This window comes from Anabrus simplex, chromosome 2 (assembly GCF_040414725.1).
Source record: "Anabrus simplex isolate iqAnaSimp1 chromosome 2, ASM4041472v1, whole genome shotgun sequence".
In the NCBI taxonomy this organism is placed as follows: domain Eukaryota; kingdom Metazoa; phylum Arthropoda; class Insecta; order Orthoptera; family Tettigoniidae; genus Anabrus; species Anabrus simplex.
Window position 1 is genome coordinate 806,523,275 of NC_090266.1, and position 25,036 is coordinate 806,548,310.

A 25,036-nucleotide genomic window follows, 5' to 3' on the forward strand; every position below is an offset into this window, starting at 1 on the left:
CTCAATAGGCCGATATTAACCCGTGCTGTCCAACATGTTGGTTGAATGGTCAGCATACTGGCCTTTGGTTCAGAGGGTCCCAGGTTCAGTTCCCAGCCAGGTGGGGGATTTTAACCTTAATTGGTTAATTTCAATGGCTTGGGGGCTGGGGGTGTGGCGTATTCAGCATTAATAATAAATTTTATTGCGCACGATGTGCAAAATTTGCATATTACATCAAGTAAATTACAATTCACTCAAGGAGAACTTTGTTCAGAGCAAAATTGATTCAGAGAGACTGTTCTCTTCTTGCAGTTCATTACATTGTATGTATCACACTGTTCATTGCACAATACACATACACACTCCTGGCTGGCCTGGTGGTAGGTTTTCTTGGCACAGATACGGTGATGAAGGCCGTGTATTGCAAAGCATGTCACCAAATGTCTCAACTCATATTCCTCTTTCATCCAGTCCTTATTTATCAGTGCATCTGTACTGTAAAAGCTTTCCTCGATCAAGTCCCTTTTCTCTCGTAGTTCTCGTAACAGCTCCTCGTATGCCGGAGTTTGCTGTAGAGGCATTTGTAGTCTTAAATCCTCTATCAAGAAGGTTTCCCGTGCCAAAACATATACGTATCGGGAGCAGGTGAATTTAGATACCCCTAGGACCCTCTTAAGGTATCTCGGTTTCATGCTCGTAGCTGTTTACATGATAGGTACTCCCATATTACTTCTAATCTGTATGTGAGTGTTGGTAGCACTTTGACTTGGAAAAGTTTCATGGCCGTCTCCAGTGACATTCTTTGCAGATGTTTGATTTCACTTATGCTTCTAAGTGCAGCAGCTAATCTCTTCTTTGTGTGTACTGAGAAGGTCATCCCGGAGACTTGTAGTGTGATTCCTAGATATGTGAACTGGTTTTTCGGTGTTAATGTATGTCCCCCCACATACAATGTAGTCCCCTTTCGATAAGCATCCTCCTCTCCTGAATACCATTAATTCTGTCTTCTTGAGATTCATCCTTAGCTCGTTGTCATCTGCCCATTGTGTGACAAGCTCCATTCCGTTTTGCAAATCTTTTATGTTATCAGTGGCTAGTGCCATATCATCCGCATATATGTACATGCTTACATTTTGTGCTCCCTCTTTGATTTCTGTAGGGAGATCCTGGGTCAGCACATTGAACAATAAAGGGTTCAAGGGGTCTCCTTGTAGCACTCCGATGGTCTGATCTATCCAGTCTGATTGGGATACCCCGTCACTGATTTGCACTTGGTTTGCCGCTAGTATGTTAGCTATTAAATTCGTCATATTCTATCATCCGACAAGGCTTAGAAATCATCCTAGGTAGGGCCCTCATCTTCACAGATATGCATGTCACCCAATAGGCCATCTACAAGGTAAAGACCCACACCAGGCCTCTCCGGAGGCCATACATTATTATTATTATTATTATTATTATTATTATTATTATTATTATTATTATTATTATTATTATTATTATTAGCCAGTGCTGACTTAAGAAAATGTTAGCAATTATAGGTCTTGTAGTTTCAAATCGGTGGAAAAGCTGTTGACACATGTTTGATACGGTATCTAATTTTTTATTACAATTTAATACATTTTCACTTTTTAGACTCTATTATGGTTTTTAGAATTCTTGTGGAAACTTTCACTGAAATGAAGATAAGGTTGAATTAAGAGATGTATATTAACGAATTGAAAATTAAAGGATGGTAATCAGGATGAAATTAAAGTTACCATGCAATTGTTCATCCAATTCTCCACAAAGATAAATATATCTCTTTTCCATGTGTGGATTCTCTCTGGCTAAATTTGCTACCATTTATATTTTGATTTGTACATCATCAAAGAGTGTTAGGACAGGAAATTATTCTGATAAATACCACATATGATGACTTCATTTCTTTAGAGCTGCTTTTGAAGTTGTGGAATCCATCCTTTCACATGATTTTAGAACTTTTAAGAAACAGAGATCCTGATAAGGAGCTACTACAGCTGCACTGCACTGAAGCAATGCTTTGACATAAACAGTTACAATGAACAGAGAGACATCTCTTAAGGCATTTTCATTTACACTGGATAGTTTAGGTTGTAATCTTAGCAGAAATATTTTTAAATGATAAATAGCTCTTGTCATCCATCATCAACAATTCCCTGTCCAATTTTTGTTCAATTAACACACATGCTCCATTAGAACATCCAGTGTTCGACGAATTTGTCACATCAGAGAATTTGTACACTGTCTCCTATACCCCAATACGTTGAAGTATTCCAAACAACGTTTGCTTGCTCTTTACCAAAAGAATTCTGTAATTATGAAACCCTGATGAGCTGCTCACTGTCCCCAAATGTAACAACAATTGGAAGTCTTTCTACTTTTGGGTTTCTGACATTCATTGCAGGCAATTGCCTACCATCCCAGTGAACAGTAAGAATTGCAGGTATGTCATTCTTGAAAGCAGATTTAATTGTTTCAGAATGTTCTCTTCTCTGCTTCTGTCTGATTCGATGATTAGAAGATTTATTAATAGAGAGTTCTTTGGTATTGTGGCCAAGTGCCTCTGCTGCTGCCTGAAGGATGTATACAGAATCTCTCACATTCATCTGGCCTGTATCCAAACAGCCACTAAATTACGAGTAATAACATTTTTCGTACCATGCTTGCAGCATTCTGCATTGATGTGTTTTCAGAAGTCTCTCCTAAAATTTCACTAACGTTGATTTCATCTGAACATGGAAGTGCATTATCTGAATCTTCAAATGATGAAGAAGTAGGTACAGCAGAAGATTTAGATGCTGCATACTGTTGTTTCATGGGCGCCCGCAGGATCTTTTCCAGGGTGGGGCACATTAACAATTTTCTTGAATATAAAAACCAATATAACGTCAGCAACATTAAATTGTTTACAGAAACTTCCAGTTATAACATATGCTAGCTGACTGTCAGTAATTTCAGTTTATGAAATAATCTAGTATGATATTAAACAATTGAACATAAACATCTTTAGAATTCCAGGGGGGGGGGCAAGTGCCCCCCTTGCCCCTCCTTGCGGGCGCCCATGTGTTGTTTCTCTTTCCATTGCTCTTATAATTTTCTTTGCCGCATCCTTTCTTCTTTATTCACGAGCTTTTGGTCTACTCCTGCAAAGTAGCCTTTACTTCCTGGCTCTGTCTGTAAAGTAGAAACATCCTGTCTTCTTCCAACTTCATTTGTAGAGCATTTGCATGTGCAATATCAAATAGATTGTCCAAATTATTTCTAAACTCCTTTTCACGATGCTTAAAATATCTTCTTTTTAATTTTTACCATTTTTTCCACTCCGAATACAAGTTAACAAGTTTTTTGTGACCATTGTTGATTAGCTCTTTTTAGTATTCTTTATTTCCCCCAAAATGTCATGCACTCACGAACCACCAGATTAGCACTTACACTGAAAGTTAATTTTACCTTCCGTATGTCTTTGTAAAATAGAACTTAAAGCACTTGTCTATTTGATTGTAATTTGTGTCCAGTTATTTGGTGTTTTATATCTCCTATTAAAACACACATTCCCTGGCATTGCATAATTGATGTGGCATTATGTTAGTAGGGCAACTCAAAAACACATGTGATATGATGTCATTCCACGCCATCTCTCTGCTGACAGAACAATTTAGTAAGGATGTAATCGTAACTAAGCTAATTATGTATTGAATACGTGGATTGTAAAAAACCATTGTATTCTTACATCATAATTGATCTTCAACACGGGTTCTAAGATGAGAATAGTTACTTGTAACATACCACTTAGTCGAGCAGCTTGTCTTCTTTCTCCCAAGTCTTCGCAGTCCAAACTTCGCAACATTTTTGTAATGCTACTCTTTTGTCGAAAATCACCCAGAAGAAATTGAGCTGCTTTTCTTTGGATTTTTTCCAGTTCTTGAATCAAGTAATCCTGGTGAGGGTCCCGTACACTGGAACCATACTCTAGTTGGGGTCTTACCAGAGACCTATGTGCCATCTCCTTTACATCCTTACTACAACTCTTAAACATCCTCATAACCATATGCACAGACCTGTACTCTTTATTGACAATCCCATTTATGTGATTACCCCAATGAAGACCTTTCCTTATATTTACATCTAGGTACTTACAGTGATCCCCATTAATGCAGTAATTAAAACTGAGAGCACTTTTCTTAGTTTTGAAACTCACAACCTGACTTTTAACCCCATTTATCACCATACCATTGCCTGCTGTCCATCTCACAACATTATCCAGGTCATTTTGCAGTTGCTCACAATCTTGTAACTTATTTATTACTCTATACAGAATAACATCACCTACTAAAAGCCTTATCTCTGATTCCACTTTTTTACTCATATCATTTATATAAATAAGAAAACATAAAGGTCTAATAATACTGCCTTGAGGATTTCCCGTCTTAATTATTACAGGGTTAGATAAAGCTTTGTCTACTCTAATTCTCAGAGATCTATTTTCTAGAAATATAGCAACCCATTCAGTCACTCTTTTATCTAGTCCAATTGCACTTATTTTTGCCAGTAGTCTCCCATGATCCACCCTATCGAATGCTTTAGACAGGTCAATCGTGATACTGTCCAATTGACCTCCTGAATCCAACATATCTGCTATATCTTGCTGGAATCCTGCAAGTTGAGCTTCAGTGGAATAACCTCTCCTAAACACAAACTGCCTTCTATCGAACCAGTTATTAATTTAAAACATGTCTAATATAATCAGAAAGAATGACTTCCCAAAGCTTACACGCAACACATGTCAAACTTACTGGCCTGTAATTTTCAGCTTTCCTTTATACACAGGGACTACTATAGCAACTCTCCATTCATTTGGTGTTGCTCCTTCATGCAAACAATAATCAAATAAGTACTTCAGATATGGTACTGCAGTATATCCCAACCCATTGTCTTTAGTATATCCCCAGAAACCTTATCAATTCCAGCTGCTTTTCTAGTTTTCAACTTTTGTATCTTACTGTAAATGTCATTGTTATCATAGGTAAATTTTAATACTTCTTTAGTATTAATCACCTCCTCTATCTGGACATTATCCTTGTGACCAACAATCTTTACATACTGCTGACTGAATACTTCCACCTTTTGAAGATCCTCGAGTGTCCTATTGGACCATCCTATAAACATTACGAGAAGACCGGCAACATCCATACCGTCAGTAGCATGTTCAGCACCTATAGGAAAGAGATTATGCATGACACATAGCCTTCTATGAATGTGTCCTTTGTCATCCCAAATACTTCATGAAACATATTTTGTTCAGACAAAGGCTCATTTATGAGGAGTGGCATCTTCAGTTTTCTCAACACATGTGTGGTCGGAGAACATGCTATGAGACGTTCCCACCACCATGTTCTGTTTTCCATTAATACCTTGTTAGTTATGTTATAGGACCTATGGTATTATCTCATAGACTGACTGGCATATCTTCTGTACAGTTTCTGGAAAGCACTCTACCACTACCAGAGAATTTTCCACTCCATACCCAATGGCACATGTGGTTCAACATAATGGAGTACTTGCACATTACTAACAGACTGTGCCACCACTTGGTTGCCACCTATCCGCAGCAATCTATTGGGCATTTAGGCCCTATCAGCTGGCTGCCAAGAAGCCCTGATCTTAACCCCTAAGAGTATTTCTTTTGGGGCTATATGAAATCTAAGGTGTATTGCAGAGAAGTAAAAACCCTGCAAGAGATCCAGAAATGTGTCTTGGAAGCTGCTCAGGACATCAGTCAAAACTGCAAGGTATTGAGGCAGTTTTAAGAGAATTTTCTCTGAAGGTGCCAACCATGTATTACTGCCATTTCAAACACCTGCTCTAACAGTGTGCACCAATTCCTACGACTGGTCGAGTGTGTCACACTAAAATGTACACAAACGCTTTGCCATTGTTTTTTAATTTTTGCTATTAGAAAGGCAAATTATGCTTACAGTTTTATGTAATCTTTTACTTTTGTGATCATTAGCCATGAGACCTCCATTTTTATTCGGAATCCGACCCATACGACGTGACATATCCTGAAGTCAAAGAAATATTAATGTTTATTAAATTCCACCTATTCAATACATAAAGAGTAATTTTAATTAAGAATTAAAACTTATGAAGTAAACCATAGGGACATGTTTTGCCCTTTTTAAGGGCATCTTCAGCCTTAATCTCAAACCTGAAAGGTAACAAATCAGGACCCTGATTGTTCTTAATTGTAGTTTTTTAAGAAAACTTATAAATTATAAATGTGAGGAATGATGATGTAGGTACATGCGTCAAAAAATGAGTGAGAGGGGGTGACAGTAGTTAAAATATTCTTATAATAAAGCCTTTGTTGTTGTTTGAGTCATCAGTCCATAGACTGGTTTGATGAAGCTCTCCATGCCACCCTATCCTGTGCTAACCTTTTCATTTCTACGTAACTATTGCATCCTACATCTGCTCTAATCTGTTTGTCATATTCATACCTTGGTCTACCCCTACCGTTCTTGCCACCTACACTTCCTTCAAAAACCAACTGAACAAGTCCTGGGTGTCTTAAGATGTGTCCTATCATTCTATCTCTTCTTCTCGTTAAATTTAGCCAAATCGATCTCCTCTCACCAATTCGATTCAGTATCTCTTCATTCGTGATTCGATCTATCCATCTCACCTTCAGCATTCTTCTGTAACACCACATTTCAAAAGCTTCTATTCTCTTTCTTTCTGAGCTAGTTATCGTCCATGTTTCACTTCCATACAATGCCACGCTCCACACAAAAGTCTTCAAAAACATCTTTCTAATTCCGATATCAATGTTTGAAGTGAGCAAATTTCTTTTCTTAAGAAAGCTCTTCCTTGCTTGTGCTAGTCTGCATTTTATGTCCTCCTTACTTCTGCCATCGTTGGTTATTTTACTACCCAAGTAACAATATTCATCTACTTCCTTTAAGACTTCGTTTCCTAATCTAATATTTCCTACATCACCTGCCTTCGTTCGACTGCACTCCATTACTTTTGTTTTGGACTTATTTATTTTCATCTTGTACTCCTTACCTAAGACTTCATCCATACCATTCAGCAACTTCTCGAGATCTTCTGTAGTCTCAGATAAAATAACAATATCATCGGCAAATCTCAAGGTTTTGATTTCCTCTCCTTGGACAGTGATTCCCTTTCCAAATTTCTCTTTGATTTCCTTTACTGCCTGTTCTATGTAAACATTGAAAAGGAGAGGGGACAAACTGCAGCCTTGCCTCACTCCTTTCTGGATTGCTGCTTCTTTTTCAAAGCCCTCGATTCTTATCACTGCAGACTGATTTTTATACAGGTTGTAGATAATTCTTCGTTCTCGGTATCTGATCCCTATCATCTTCAGAATCATAAATAGCCTGGTCCAATCGACATTATCGAATGCCGTTTCTAGATCTACGAATGCCATGTACGTGGGCTTGTCCTTCTTGATTCGATCCTCTAAGATCAGACGTAAAGTCAGGATTGCTTCACGTGTTCCTACATTTCTTCTGAAGCCAAATTGATCTTCCCCCAACTCAGCTTCAACTTGTTTTTCCATTCTTCTGTAAATAATACGTGTTAAAATTTTGCAGGCATGAGATACTAAACTAATAGTGCGGTAGTTTTCACACCTGTCAGCACCGGCTTTCTTGGGAATAGGTATAACAACATTCTGCCGAAAATCGGATGGAACTTCTCCTGTCTCATACATCTTGCACACTAAATGAAATAACCTTACCATGCTGGTTTCTCCTAAGGCAGTCAGTAATTCAGAGGGATATCATCAATTCCAGGTGCCTTGTTCCTATTTAGGTCACTCACAGCTCTGTCAAACTCTGACCTCAAAATTGGGTCTCCCATTTCATCAGCATCAACAGCCTCTTCATGTTCCAGAACGAAATTATCTACATCTTTACCTTGATACAACTGTTGGATATGCTCCTGCCATCTTTCTGCTTTGTCTTCTTTCCCTAGAAGTGGCTTTCCATCTGAGCTCTTAATATTCATGCACCTAGATTTCCTTTCTCCAAAGGTTTCCTTGATTTTCCTGTATGCAGCATCTACCTTTCCCAGGACCATACAGCCTACGACATCCTTGCACTTCTCCTTCAGCCATTCTTCCTTAGCTACCTTGCACTTTCTATCCACTTCATTCTTTAATCGCCTGTATTCTTTTCTGCCCTCTTCATTTCTAGCATTCTTGTATTTTCGTCGTTCATCAATCAGGTCTAGTATCTCCTGAGTTATCCACTGATTCTTAGTTGATCTTTTCTTCCTTCCTAACATTTCTTCAGCAGCCCTACTGACTTCATTTTTCATGACTCTCCACTCTTCCTCTACTGTATTTCCTTCGGCCTTTTCATTTAGTCCTTGTGCAACATGTTCCTTGAAACGATCCATCACACTCTTTTCTTTCAACTTGTCTAGATCCCATCTCTTTGCATTCTTTCCTTTCTTCAATTTCTTCAACTTCAGATGGCATTTCATGACCAACAAGTTGTGGTCAGAGTCCACGTCTGCTCCTGGGAAAGTTTTGCAATCCAACACCTGGTTTCTGAATCTCTGCCTAATCATAATGAAATCTATTTGATACCTTCCAGTGTCTCCAGGTCTCGTCCACGTATACAGCCGTCGTTTGTGGTGTTTGAACCAAGTATTGGTGAGGACTAAATTATGGTCAGTGCAGAATTCAACCAGCCGACTTCCTCTTTCGTTCCTTTGTCCCAATCCAAATTCTCCTACTGTGCTACCTTCTCTTCCTTGGCCTACCACTGCGTTCCAGTCTCCCATCACAATTAGATTCTCGTCACCTTTGACATATTGTATTAAATCTTCTATCTCCTCATATATTCTTTCAATTTCTTCATCATCCGCTGAACTAGTAGGCATATAGACCTGCACTATTGTGGTGGGCATTGGTTTGGTGTCTATCTTGGCGACAATAATTCTTTCACTATGCTGGTCGTAGTAGCTTATCCGCTGCCCTATTTTCTTATTCATTATTAAACCAACTCCTGCATTACCCCTGTTTGATTTCGTGTTGATAATTCGGTAGTCGCCTGACCAAAAATCTTGTTCTTCCTGCCAACGTACTTCACTTATACCAACTACATCTAACTTTAGCCTATCCATCTCCCTTTTCAGATTCTCTAACCTACCACAACGATTCAAACTTCTAACATTCCACGCTCCGACTCGCAGAATGTCAGTATCCATCTTCCTGATGATCGCCCCCTCTCGTGTAGTCCCCACCCGGAGATCCGAATGGGGGACTAGTTTACCTCCAGAATATTTTACCCGGGAGGAAGCCATCATCAGTACATCTTTCATACAGAGAGAGCTGCATGTCCTCGGGAGGTGGTTACGGCTGTAGTTTCCCGTTGCTTTCAGCCGTGTAGCAGTATCAACACAGCTAAGACATGTTGAGTATTATTACAAGGCCGTATCAGTCAATCATCTAGACTGCCGCCCTTGCAACTACCGAAAGGCTGCTACCCCCCTTTCGATGAAAATAAAGCCTTTATAAAGCCTTATTAACAGTCTTAATTTATATACTTTTATGAATGTACTTGTCTAAAGATGTGGTAACAAGTTGCATATTAGTAGTTCTAAAAGAACATAATTATTGCTGCATTGAATTGAACAATGTTGCAAGATGCCCTGTAAGAAATAAGCTCTGAGTGTAAATAGCTTAATCTTTAGAATAATAATAAAGAAAAGTGTTATTGATTATTCCAAGTGGAGTTTAAATAAATTTTAAAGTTGCTAGTTTGTTGTCAATCTTTTGCGATGAGATAAGTCTGCTGCCTTCTTAAATTACGTTGTAGGAGCGAGGAAAACTGCCGTAATTATAAAGTTCTGTAAGAACACAGTTAATTCTGCATTGAAATGAACTTTGTTAAAAGGCACTTTGTAAAGGTTGAGGGCACAAATAAGGGGATGGAATCATCATAGAATAGGCCAAGTTATGCCTACTGCTGTATTGTTGAATATTTACCGAATGTTCATTACGTTTGTTAAGTTTAATGTGTGAAGCTACACCCTGTACTGTCACAAAACTTGGTCAGTGTACTAGTCTTTATCGATCTTGTGGGAAGAGGACATGAATGTTGTTACCGTATAGTTTTTGTTGACAACAGACTCTCAACCTTGAAGATACAACATTAGGCAGCAACTGGTTTAAACACTTAGCCACGTACCCCTGCAGCCTCACAAGTAGCTACTGCCAGCTGCTGCGTTGCAGTTTTTGCAATTCCATAAACACGACTTTCCTCAAGAACGGTGCAAGCTACGGAACTGAAACTTGCAACATTGTGATCTTCTCCCGAATATCTATTAGTTGTGTTCATTTAGTGCGTCAGTAACCTTCCACACCATATGTAACCTTTGGTATGGAATAGCTGCATAAATGCTCATCATACACATATTCCTCTATCTGTGTTAAATATGTTTGAGACAACTAAGTGGTCCATTACCTATGAAATGCAGATTATAGTTCAGTCCTTAAATGCAAATAATGTAAGGCTGGCAGACATTCCTTGCAACTTTGTGAGCTGTATTGAAAAATATTTGAGTAATACGATGGTAAAGAATTAGCTAGAAAATGTAATTCAAGTATGTAACTATGTATATGATGAACAGTAATGCAACAATAACATGCCAAGGATGATGGATATGCAATTGAAGAGAGTACATAAGAAGAGAAAATTCACAATAACATCTCTTACCCTTCCTCTCCCCAGTAGCGACAATTGGGAATTAAAAGTGGGGGAGCTCAAAAATTAGTACCCAGGATTAAGGGATATAGCAGATGGTGGGGTACACAGAAAAAATAAAAAGTATAGCTGCAAAATGATACTTTTTTAATGCTTTCTGAGTGAATTTGGACAGAGAGGTAAAGGTTGACAGTCTACCGACTTAAGTGCGGTAATAATATTGTTTTGAAATTTTGTTTCTATACTATAAATCTTTCACCAAAGGAACAATTACTATACATGTATTACAATGAAATCAAAGTACAGCATGATTATACAATTAAAAATTGTTCAGTATTTGACTATGCACTAACAAAGTCACTAAACAGGCTGCTTGCTGTGGTGCTGTTCAAATTGGTTAATTGCTGAAGAACAACCTTTTGTGTGTATTTCCACTAAGAATTTTGTTAATAATTAAAGAAATTAAAGGAAAGAATGAGTTAAGTCAACAGTGGTGAGCGTCGTTATCCTGTGACAGGGCGGGTCTCCGACATGTCCTCGCTTCTCACGGCTCGTATCCTTAGCGACGGCACCGCTGTTCTTTTTCACCACTTCCATCCTCAGGGTTCAAGGCCTCCCTGAGGTTGTGCTCCCCGCTGAGAATCAGCATTTGATGGAGCTCAGTATCACGAAGCCCATCAATAAAAGTATAGGCTGCTTCCAACTGAATGTGGTCCAGAGGAAGCCCATCAAGAGCCTTGTGGGCTAACTGCTCCACATCTTGTGCAAACTCCTGCAGCGTCTCATTAGACCGCTGGTTCCTCTTTCTCAGCTGGACTCAGTATGCGGTTGTCAGCTGGTGTTCACCATATTGGTTGTAAAGCGCTCCCACAATCTCTCCGTAGGTGGCACCCGGCTAGGGGCTGTTTAACACTTCCACTGTTGGTCCATGTAGTCCAGCGATTAGGAGTACACCCTTTCCTCCGATGTCCAACCGCTGTACCCACACACGGCCTCAAATTGGGTCAGGAAGTTCCTCCAAGAAGTGGTCCCATTGAAGTATGGAGGCTTTACCTTTGTGGTATTTTTGCCGCTGTGGCTGCTGGTAGGCCTAGCATGAGTCTTCATATCCATCACTCTCATACGCAGGGCACTCGCTTCCTCTTTCAGGTTTCGAACCCCACACTCCACAACCTGTGGTATTTCTTTAAGCTGTTTTTCTATAAATTCCTGAACATCGTGCATAATGTCACTGTTAACTTCTGTTTCAAGAGAGCGCATTTCCCATTCTAATTTACATTGTCCACACTTAAGTTCATTTAATTCTAGTTTCAGTTTACACTTGGTTTTGTCCTGTTTGGATGACAGTTCGGTGATTATTAAGAAGAGCCTGAAACTGTTTGTTATCCACTTTACCATTCACTAGAAGTTATTAGCTACAAGTCAATCCCAATTCTGACACCAATTGTCGCGTGTTAACTGGATAAGCCCATCTACTTCTTGACATAATTTCACCATCCATGCTCTCGTCACTGTCTACTGTTTCTTTTTTCTCTTTGTTTTCCCAATCACAGAGCCTTCCACTGAGTCGAAGAGTAAACGGGCAGGCCAAATGGTGACGTCACCAGTCCCTCTCAAATTAACATGGCGGGCGCTATAACCATTACATCATTATTATTATATTCACTTCTCCACAGGAAATATGGGTAGTAATGGGGCACAGGATGCACCAAGTGCTTTACAATCATTAAAGTATTTACACATGTTAATACAAACATTGAAAACAAACAAACAAAACAAAACCCTAGATTACGAGAATGATCGCACAATGTTGCATGTTAACAGGAGGACAGAATATTGCATAATTTTGTAGATGTTCGGTGGAAGACCCAGTTCTTGCAGACTCTTGTGAAGTGTGTGTGGAATGAGGCCATTGACTGACAGAATCGCAGGGACTATCCATACCAGTTTCATCTTCCAGATCCTCTTGATCTCTTCTGCAAGTTCTCTGTACTTGCAGATTTTTTCATGGTGATTTCTGTCTATGTTCATCTCATTGGGGGATTGCGATCTCAATAATGAATGTTGTCCCAGTTTTCTTGTTTATCAGTGTGATGCCTGGTCTGTTATGGTTGACTGTTTTGTCTGTCACTACAGCAGTGTCACAATAAAGCTTAATCGACTCATTTTCCAGGAATGGTGTTGGATGGTACTTATAATAAGGGATACGCTCCCGAGTTAATTGGTTTTTCTGAGCAAGTGCTTGGTGTATAATTCCTTAGACATGATTGTGCCGTCTCGTGTATTCTACGGAGGAAAGTATTGGGCAGCCTGCAGTGATATGGTCGATGGTCTTGAGATGAACAGAGCATCGTCTGCGTTTGTCAGAGAGTACGCTGGTGTCTTTGATGATGTACTTTTTGTAATTGTTTGTAGCTATTACTTGTTCTTGTATATCAACTGCAAATCCCTCTGTTTCCCTAAATAAGTGCCCACTTTATAACCACATGCATGGCGCATTATTGTCTATGCTCTGTTGGTTTAGATTGCTGTAGTATTTTCCATGGAGGGTCTTCTCTCCCCAGGTCCTTTCTTTCTCCTGCAGGGATACTTGGTGATTTGTATGCTGGTAATTTGTATGAGGGTCAGAGACATTATATGCATACAGTACAGTGTACTTGTCAGCAAGTACTACAGCTTTGTGGAGAAGGCTGTTTTCTTGCTTTTTATGGTAATATCTTCTTAGGTTCTTTATCTGGTTCAGGAGCATGACTTGAAGATCCAGTACTCATCGGTCTCCCGATTTTCATGGAAGAGTGACCCTTTCCATGCATGAATTTGGATGATGTAATCTATAGGTGGTGAGCAAAGTTCTTGTTTTTCTATGGATGCTGTCTATTTCTGTAGCAGACCATTTCAAAATTCCGAATGAATATACAAGAGATGGAATAGCATGTGTGTTTATTGCTTTGATTTTGTTCTTGGCATTTAGGTAGCTACGCAAAATCTGATGCAGCCTCGATGTATATTTGTCAGTGAGTTCCTGTTTGATTTTCTTTTGCTCCAGAATTGTATTCTGAGCAAATCCAAGGTACTTGTAGGTATCTGTTTATGTCATTCCCTCAATTAAAGATCAGGTATGAAGCTCATATGGTTGGGAGTTTGCATACCGACCACGTTCAATTGTTAGCAGTTTACACTTCTTTATTCCCAACGTCATTCCCACATCAGATGAGTAGGAGTCTATTATAATCAGCAGAGTGTTTATTTGTGTTTTGTTGTAGGCATACACTTTCAGATCATCCATATAAAACAAATGGGATATTCTGTGTTTCCTATTGCTATATTTAGTATCAAATCCAAAACTAGTAGATTATAAAAGATTGGATAGGGGATTCATTGCAAGTCAAAACCACAGAGGACTTCATGAATCTCCTTGGAATATACCGCGTTCAATGTTAATTGTGTCGGATATGATATATTTATTTTCTGTCTTAGAGCAGAGCACTAAATGTTCATAGTAACCTCAAAAATGAATTATGGAAGGATTGACCTTGTACAAATGAAGTACTTCTTTTAACCATGAGTGGGAAATTCAGTCAAATGATAATCTATATACACTGTGTACAGGTTCTTGTGCGAGTGTATTGCCTGTTGTGTTAACATGGAGTTGATGATTATCTGTTCTTTGCCCCCTAGTGATGATTTTTTACATCCTTTCTGCTCCTCGGTCAGAATGTTATGGTTGCTAATATGTTTATACATTTCTTCTATGAGCTTGGATGTAAATAGTTTGTAGATAATTTGTAGACAAGTGATTGGCCTGTAAGTTGATGGATCTTTAGCATTTCCACCTTCCTTGGGTAGGAGTTATGTAATTACTGATGTAAGAAATTCAGGACACTCTTGAGGATGATGCACAAGGTTAGTGAATTGTTTGGCTATTTTCTTGTGCATGCAAGTGAAATGTTTGTACCAAAAGTATTGTATTTTCTCTGTACCTGGTGCTTTCCAACTTTGAGTTCTCATGGCAACATTATTCACATGGCTTTCTTCTATGGTATCAAAACTCATTTCTTTATAAGCATTGTTTTTTTGCTCCTTCTTAATCCATGTTTTGTTTGTGTTCTGGACAGTGTTGGTACACCAAATACATTTCCAAAACCCTTCCGTGTCCCGCATACTTCGAGGTTCTTCTGCCATAATTTGCCGGTTTTGCCTGAGCGTTCTGTAGAATTGGCCCTCATTCTTGGAGAAAATGTTGTTTTGCAATTTCCTAGCTCAAAACTCTTTGTACCTCCTGAGCCTTGCTGCTTTTGCACACAACTTTTGTTTTTGGATGTCAATGTATTCTTTGACCTTTTCTCTGTGCTCAGCTTCCTTTATACGGGTGTTAATTTTCCTGAACACATTCCTCAAATTTCTGTTAGTTTTCGTTTTTGTTTTGTTACAGAGGTACACGGAAAGTTGATCTATGGTTTTCCTTTGCTCTTGGATATCACTTTGTAATTGAAGTTGCCATGGTGGGATGTATTCAGAATATGTGTTCTTACAAGAGCTTCTGGAGAGGGGTATTAGATTTTGGTTGTTCAGCCTAACCACAGTTGCTGCTGTGCAATAAACAAGGGCATTTGTTTCCTCTGTGCTACTGGATGTTTCTATATACTGCTTTAGGATGTCATTTACAGTACTTACAAGGGTTTTTCTTATTGGTGTTTCTCGAATTCTGGGTAGTTTCAGTCTATAGTTCACTTGGATACCACCGAACTCCGCCATTGCCTCTTTAAACACGTCGTCAGCATGACGTTTTTCATCAGCGCCTGACATATCACCCGTTTCTTTTATTTCCACAGATTTGTCTTCCTGAGGTTCTATTCTTCCAGTATCGCCTTGCCCAATTTAAGACATTGAGATGGAGTTGACTTCACTGTTCGGCCTTGTAGCTAGAATTTTAGCAGCTTCTTCTTTAAGATTTTGAATTATTGTGGCAGGGAAGTCTGTTGTTGGTTACTATTGTACGTCTTTGGTCTGCAATTCTTTGTTCTGTGACAAAGGAGTACTGGGGGAATTTCTCCACAAACAACCCATGCATATTTTTCCTGTATGTTATAAGGTCTTTCTCTAAGTTTGTAGTGACAAAGTAGCAGCGCATTATGAATTTATTAATTTCATCCGTCCATTTCAAGCGCTGCCTCGGTTTACCTGCCTTGGTGGTCAGATGAACTTCTGAAACATCTTCGGCAGGAGGAGTAGGTGGCTGTTGAGTTCTCCTAGCTGAATTGTCGGCTGTAGAATTTTCGGGTGACCCGACATGTGCCCGCCTGATCAGCATCATGTCACTGGTGGCTTACCTGCTGTCACGCTCATCACCAGCTCCAAGCGTGCCTCGACGAACCACGGGTAATGTCCTTTCCCGAGGTTCATTTCTATTATTCATTTTCTAATAATTTAATGTTATTGGCGTAACGTCCCGCTAACTACTTTTATGGTTTTTCGGAGATGCCTATTCATTTTCTACCTACTGCCAGGATTTTAATGAAGCCGCCCCTAACATGGGGTTAAGATGCTGATAGATGGCTTGTGTTCAGTAGGTTAATCCGCCCTCTCCGCCATTGGGATATATCTTCTTCTGCCGTCGAGGCCGTTGACCATATTCTCATTCCCTCAGTTGATCCGCGGGTGCTTATTTCGCTAGGCCTTATTCACACCTGTCCTGCATATCTGCAGGATCTTGCCCTATCAGCCACTGGGACGTGCCATGTCGGGGTGGAGGGCCCCCACTCCAATGTCTCACGTAGTTATGTCTAACCCCTACTCAGTTCAGAGCTAGGCCCCTATGCAAGTTGACAGGGCACAGAAAAGTAAACTCTTGTCCTCATACCAGGGTGGTGCAGCTCTTTTCAGGCTCACCCCCAATGGAGGTGAGCTACATATACCATTTTAACTATTTACCAGCCCTCTTGCCATTCTTAAATTTCTGGCAGTACTGGGAATCAAACCCAGGCCTCTGAGGATGGCAGCTAATAGTACTAACCATTATTATTATTATTATTATTATTATTATTATTATTATTGTTGTTGTTGTTGTTGTTGTTGTTGTTGTTGTTGTTGTTGTTGTTGTTGTTGTTGTTGTTGTTGTTGTTGTTGTTGTTGTTGTTGCAATGCTTTGAATGGATGCTCTCATCACAAGGTGATCACATCATGCTTGGCTGGGAACAACACTCTCTACATCCCAGATATTAGCACTAGCTGATGCTCATGTTTAGTTTACTTTTTTTACAATTTGCTTTATGTTGCACTGACTCAGATAGGTCATATGGCGACGATGGAAAGGGCTGGAGTGAGAAGGAAGTGACCATGGCCTTAATTAACATACAGCCCTAGCATTTGCTTGGTGTAAAATTGGGAAACCAGGGAAAACAATCTTCAGGGCTACTGACAGTAGGGTTCAAATGCACTATCTCCCAAATGCAAGCTGATAGCTACGTGACCCTAATTGAGCAGCCACTTGCTTGACATGTTTACATCCAGAAAGGTTCTTGGGTGACCAATATTTGCATGAGGATGAATATACGGTATTATGGAAGCTAGGGACATATTTTCATCCTAGGTAGAATCATTCAACACAGCAAAGATCCCACTACTAGTGCTCCACATTATCACAGTTTTGTTAATAATGGAGTCCGGCTCCTTGGCTAGATGGTCAGCATAGTTGCCTTCAGTTCAGAGAGAACCGGGTTTGATTCCCAGCCGGGTTGCAGATTTTAACCTTAATGGTTACTTTCCCTGGCTCAGACACTGGGTGTTTGTACTGTACCCAACATTCCTGCAAATTGCACACTACATACAACACTATCCTCCACAACAAAAACACGCAGTTCCTATACACGCCAGATGCTGCCTACCCTCGTTGGAGGATCTGCCTTACAGGGGCTACACCAGTTGAGCCGAACATGTCCTCGGACACTTCCAGCACTAAAAGCCGTAAGATAAATAAGTTAATTAATTAATAATGGCAAAAACTATAGACATTTATTTTAATATGTAGAAGCAAACGGAGAAGCAGAAATATTCTGAATCATGGCTGTCCTTATATTTGGGCTACTAGGATTATCCAGTCCACAAGTGGTCTCCATTAACCGTTAGAATGAGAAGCTCACTGGGATGTTGCATAAGCACCCTGGTTTGAATGTTGATAATTAAAAATATGTTCAGCAAGCCTATGAATGTAATGGAGTCACATATCCATATGATTGATCAGGAACTCCTTGGAAACAAATTAACATTTGATGGCATCCTATCAGTATCAATAGTATAATCTACAGTAGAAGCAATTAGTTACCTGCAACACCTGTCTAATGGTGAAAGTTGTTATAAGCAGATAATTAGTAATGAAGTTGTTTTCTTTTCTTTCTTCTTTTTTTTTTTACACTCCTCTGTACGTCGCACCGATACATATAGGTTTTATGACGATGATCGAATAGGAAAGGGCTGAGAGTGGGAATGAAGTGACCATGCCCTTAACTAAGCTACAGCCCCAGCATTTTCCTGGTGTGAAAATGGGAAACCATGGAATGCCATAGTAATGAAGTTGTAATAGCTAATAATGTTATTGGTTTTACATCTCATAAACCATTGGTACCATCTTTGAGATTCTTTTTGTTCATTAGGAGTTTATTTTACATGCCGATAAATCTACTGACACGAGGCTGGTGTATTTGAACTGGAATCAAACTTTCCAACTTGGTGTCATGAACCCTGTGCTCTACCGTTCGAGCCACTTGTCCCGGCTTACAATAGCCAATACCATAGTGGGACAGAGACCAATGAAAAACACAGAAAACCATTCTTGCCAACATTGAAGAGGACAGAAAATCAGGGGAACAGGAGGCACTCATTGGCTGTCTGTCCCAGTGACTTCACTGCTGAGAAAGAACTTTGATGACTTCATTGTCTCCATATTTACACAGACATAATTTCAATATTACCAGCAAACTGGACTTAACTCTTACTAGTAATTAGTTGATTAAAGATTTTTTCAAAACCACATCATATTTGTTTAATTTCCACCTAAGATCAGAACTCTCTGAACTACAATACATCAGCTGTGCTAAGTATATATTGCCATTTCTCTTTTTCTTTCTTTATACCATTAATTTTGATCTACATTCTGTTTTTCAGGTTTGATCAGACACTGATCTTCAAAATGGGCATTGGACGATATGTGGGGTCCTGTGGAGATTATATGAAATACACATTATTCATTATCAACTCACTCCTCTTTGTAAGTATTGTTTGTTATTTATACATCTACAGTAACTGGGTGATAACTAGTTTCAAGATAAAAACTAATTAAATTTAAGAAAATATGTTAATCTAGAGCAATAGTTCTAAATGACATATTCTTGAAAATAAATATTTGGAAACAATTTATCTGGCAATACTGAGTAAACCTTAATGTGTACAGTTTGTGCAAAGATGATGAACAGAAAATTTCAGCATGAAATTTGGCTCCCTAAACTAGGTATTTTGAGGATAGGAAGAATATGTCATAGTTGCTTCTTAACTGTCATTAATTTGAGCCGCAATAAAATTATCCAATATGCACTTGGTTTGTCAATCTTACAACCTGCTTCTGAAAGTGGTGTAAACAGACAATTTTTTTAGCCCTGTAAAGTGCAGTAGAAATAGTGTTAGAGGTGAAACTAATTGCAACAAAAGATGATTCTTTAATAAATAGTAGGTAACATGCTCCTAATTAATATACTAAAAATATACATCCATACTGTCATGCAAAATGCGTTTTTTGACTGCCATCTTCAAAAACGTCAAAAATTTAAGAAAACATCATTAAAAATAATATGTTGTATCAAATTACAGGAAATTTCATGTTGAAAAAGAATATGATATTGGTTTTTAAAAGTACAATGTTTACAAGAATGAAGTAGGGGAAATAAATTATGAATGTATACCTACATGACCCTGAAGAGTCAGGAAATTTTGAAATGCATTTGAAGGCAGTTGAGAATGTGCTACCTGTTTTGGGGAGTTCAGGTCATAGTAATTTTGGTGAATGCACAAGAATATACCTTCAACAAGTGCAGGTACTATAAACAACGAATCCAGAACGCTACCAAAATATTTAAAACTAGCAATTACCTGCGACTTCGCTCACATGGATTTAGTAATTTAATCAAAGTAATCGTTCCTCGGCATTGTACTAAGACATTATCTGAAAATTCCCAAAGTATAAAAACTCGCCCAAAAATTGAGTTTCATATACCCCAGAAATTCCTTGTAAACCACGTTTGTGATAGTACCTTTTGGGGCTAACCATACAACATTGAACTGTACATGTGAGAAACAGTCTTCTCTCAAGTCGAAAAAATAAATAGATGTTTCTTTATTTTTAAAGGAGATTCCAGATACCTATTCCCACATCTGTAACATCTTGTTTTTGAGATATACATAAGTATTCTCATAAAAATAATGCAACCCCTTGATCAGTGCTTCCTGCAACCCCACCCCTATCTAAGTGTATTTTCTGAAAACAAAAATACATGTTCCTTTATTTTTAAAGGAGATTAAAATACGAATTTTCATGTCTGTTACATCGTTAGCTTTTAAGATAGAAGTATCCTCATAAAAAATAATTCAACTACTTTTCACTTCTTTTCACCCCCGGTTAAATGCCTTCTCCAAAAACAAAAAGGTACATCTTACTGTATTTTTAAAGGACTTTCCAAATACCAAGTTTCTTGCCTCTAACATGTTAAGTTTTTTACATATAATGTAGATATTCCGGTACTCATATTAAAAATTCACCCGCTTTTCCAATTCTTTTCAGCCCCTTGATTGGATTTTCCAAAAACAAAAAAAGTGTGTTTCATTATTTTTAAAGGGGATTCCAAATACCAGTTTTAATGTCTGTACATCTGTAACACCTTCAGTTTTTGAAATAAATGTATACTCATAAGAATAATTCAACTTCTTCTTCTTGACTTCTTTCCATCCCTCTCCCGCCTTAAGTGAACTTCCAAAAACAAAAAAATACGTGTTTCATTTATTTTGAAAGGAAATTCAAACTACCAACTTTCACGTCTGTAACAGCTTCAGTTTTTATGATATCAGTTTTTAAAGTAAAGTATCCTCATAAACATATTTTAACTCCTTATTTACTTATTTTCAATCTCACACCCCTTACGTCGATTTTCCGAAAATAACAAATGCGTGTCTCTTTAGTATTTGGAATCTCCTTTAAAAATAATTTCATGTCTGTAACATTTTCGGTTTTTGAGGTACAAGTTTCCTCATAAAAGTAATTCAACTCCTTTTCCACCCCACCCTTCCTTTCCTACCCGTTATGTTGATTCCCCCTACCCAAAAATGCATGTTTTTTAAAGGAGATTCCAAATACCAATTTTCACATCTTTAACATCTTTAGTGTTTGAGATATAAGTATCCTCAAACAAGCAATTCAACAAATTTTTCAATTCATTCACCCTTCTTAAGTGGATTTTCCGAGGACAACAAATGTTTCTTTACTTTGAAAGAAGATTCCAATTACAAATGTTCATGCCTCTAATATCTTCAATTTTTGAGATATAAGTATCCTCATAAAAAGAATTAAACTTTTTCACCCCACTCCCTCCAAAGAATGTGTGTTTCTTTTTTTTTTTTTTAAGGAGATTCCAAATAAAAATTTTCACATGTGTAACCTTAAGTTTTTGAGATCTAAGTTTCTCCATAAAAAGAATTAATATTTTTCACTTCCTTTCTCCCTCCCCCATTAAGTGAATTTTCCGAAAACAAAAAATACTTGTTTTTTATTTATAAAGGAGCTTCCAAATTCCAATTTTCATGCTTGTAACATCTTCAGTATTGAGACATATGTATCCTAAAAAAAGGAATTAAACTCCTTTTATACCGCCCCCAAGTTGATATCTCCCACCCCCCCCAAAATGCGTGTTTCTTTATTTTTAAAGGAGATTCCAAATACTAATTTTCACATCTGTAACATCTTTAGTTTTTTGAAATTTAAGTATCCTCCTACAAAGATTTCAACTCCTTTTTCACTCCACCCCCGCCCGTTAAGTTGGTTTCCACCCACCCAAAGAATGCGTGTTTCATTACTTTTAAAGGAGATTCCAAATACCAATTTCCATGTCTGGAACCTTCAGTTTAGAGATATAAGTTTCTCCAGAAAAAGAAGTCAGTTTTTTTTACTTCCATTCATACTCCCTACTCAAGTGAATTTTCTATAAACAAACAGTACCCGTTTCTTTAAAAGAGCTTCCAAATACCAATTATCATGACTGTAACATCTTTACTTTTTGAGATATATGTATCCTCGTATAAGGAATTCATCTCCGTTTTCATCCCCTCCCCCTTACCAAGTTTATCCCCCCCCCCCCAAATGCACGTTCATTTATTTTTAAGGGAGATCCCAATTACCAGCTTTCACATTTGTATCATTCTTAGATTTTTTGGTATACATACATTCTCATACAAATAATTCAACTAATTTTTCAATCCTTTCACCCCTCTCCCCCGTTAAGGGTTTTTTTCTGAAAACCAAAGAATACATGTTTCCTTACTTTTAAAGGAGATCCCAAATACCAATTTTCACACCTGCAACATGTTAAGTTTTTGAGATATACTGTAGATATGCTAATTTTCAGAATTCAGTCCCTTTTTCAGTTCCCCTTAAGTGGATTTTGCAAAAATATATTTATGCTTCTTTAATTTTACAGGAAATTCGAAATACCAGTTTTCAAATCTGTAATATGTTACGTGTCTGAGATAATTTGCAGAGTTAGTCTCTCCAAAATTTCACCCCGTTTGTCACTCCTGATCACCCCCTATTCATTGGATTATCCAAAAACACAAAAATACGTGTTACTTTATTTTGAAAGGAGATTCAAAATACCAATTTTCATGTCTGTAACATCTTCAGTTTTTGAGATATAAGTCTCCTCATAATAGGTGTTCAACCCCTTCTCCCCTTTTTTTCATCCTTCCTAATGAGATTTCCAGGAAACAAAAAAAATGTGTTTCTTTATTTTTAAAGGAGATTCCAAATACCAATTTAAGTTTTTGGGATATAGATATCCTCATTTAAAATTCACCCCACCCCCCTTTTCTCCCCCTTAGCACTGGAATATCCAGAAATCCTCCGTTAGTGAGCACCTACACCCTAATATAAATGTATCCCCAAAATTTCATTTCTTTATGTCCAGTAGTTTTGGCTCGGCGATGATGAATCAGGACATGTTATTTTATATATATAGATATTCCATAAATCACTTGAAAAAGCAGTAAAGGGATTGTCATCTATACAAAATTGTGTTATCTTTTTCATATCTTGGAAATATCCAGTCATCCTTGCACCATTTAAATCAGTATGTTGTTCACTACCAATATGTGAAACACTGGTCAGAAAACTCATTGCACATGTTACTTCACTGCATTTAGAATCCAAGTTTCACGTTGACTTTCAGTCATTCCTTCTCCATGAGTAATACCAGAATAAAGTTTGGTGCATTTCATGAGTGTTTGCTCAGTGCACTATACCAGTAAATTGCCCATACTAGCTGAAAGTTTATGTTGAGATCATGAATTCAGACAGGGCATGAACGGAGAATGCTAGAGCATGGTACAGAGGAAGAGGTTCTATCTATGAAAAATTTAAGTTCTTTTTCCTAAACTTCAATTAATTCAGTGTTGGCAAAATAAATTCATATCACCTCTATACAGTATCTGAGCATAGTCTTCTGAACTGGTTTTCCAGGCAACATCCCACCATGGGACTATGGTCCCACATAGTCTGCCCCTCACCGTAGTACCATGTCCGACTCATTGGCTGAATGGTCAGCATACTGACCTTCGGTTCAGGGGGTCCCGGGTTTGATTCTCGGCCGGGTCGGAGATTTTAACCTCCATTGGTTAATTCCAATGGCCCAGGGTCTGGGTGTTTGTGCTGTTCCCAACATCCCTGCAACTCGCACATCGCACATAACACTATCCTCCACCACAATAACATGTAGTTGCCTACACATGGCAGATGCCGCCCACCCTCATCGGAGGGTCCGCCTTACAAGGGCTGCACTCGGCTAGAAATAGCCACACAAAATTATTATTACCATAGTACCACGATCCATGGATGAGCGCTCACCACCATAGTACCACGAACCATGGATGAGCGCTCACCACCATAGTACCACGAACCATGGATGAGCGCTCACCACCATAGTACCACGAACCATGGATGAGCGCTCACCACCATAGTACCACGAACCATGGATGAGCGCTCGCCACCATAGTACCACGATCCATGGATGAGCGCTCACCACCATAGTACCACGATCCATGGATGAGCGCTCACCACCATAGTACCACGATCCATGGATGAGCGCTCACCACCATAGTACCACGATCCATGGATGACCTGGAAGCTCTGGATGATCTTGTCGTGGGGTCACTTCACTCGTAATTTTACTTAGTACGAGTGTCCACCTTTTGAAAGTCCCCTAAGCACTTTCACTTTTATGTTTCAAACAAAACTATAGTAACTTTAAGTTCAAACAGCTATTGAATTAAACACAAACACTCACTCTGAGAAAAATGTAGAAATTAAGTGAGATGAATTTAGTGGTTTCTTGCCGCCTTTAAGAAGAAGATAACTAAGTTTGAAAGTCCCTGAATAATTGGTATTTATCATGAAATAAAGAAACTAGAAGAGAGTTTGTCTGTCATACGAACACTGAAAGACATGTAAGAGTTTGTGTTATCAGACACTGCTTTAGGCACAGATCTATATCACAAGTTCATAGAAATGTTCTAATAATAATAATAATAATAATAATAATAATAATAATAATAATAATAATAATAATAATAATAATAATAATAATTCATAAGTCAACAGTCTATGAACCACTTGTGCTATTTAAAATATTCACACGTAGAACGGGACAGTTACGTTCACCTAGTTTAAAAGAGATGAATTTTTTTTTAAACTTGGCAGTTTACAAAAGTTAAATGAAAGTTCCTTTCATATAGAGTGAAATATGGTGGGTTAACGTTCACTGCATAATGTGAAATGCTGAAAAGTCCTAATGTTTCACATGAAAAGATTTAACGTATTCAAGACACCTGACCGTGCAGATTGTACGTTTTACTGTTCGCCAAGATATTTCAAAGACTCAAATTTTCTATGTCCTCGTTTACACACGAGGTTGAGTTTCACTGTCCATCAAAATATTTTAGACTTGAACACATTCTATGCCCTTGTTTACATATGGGATTATAAA

The 25,036-nt window shown here is 38.3% G+C and overlaps 1 protein-coding gene across 3 annotated transcripts in view; it reads left to right on the forward strand.

Moving 5' to 3' along the window:
- LOC136863114 (CD151 antigen) overlaps window positions 1-25,036 on the forward strand; it is a 218,145-nt gene that overhangs the window by 110,493 nt on the left and 82,616 nt on the right. For all 3 annotated transcript variants that reach the window (XM_067139454.2, XM_067139456.2, XM_067139453.2), the window contains exon 2: window positions 18,906-19,008. In XM_067139454.2, the coding sequence (XP_066995555.1) occupies window positions 18,931-19,008 (78 nt within the window). In that variant the 5' untranslated portion in view covers window positions 18,906-18,930. The remainder of the gene's footprint in view (window positions 1-18,905; window positions 19,009-25,036) is intronic.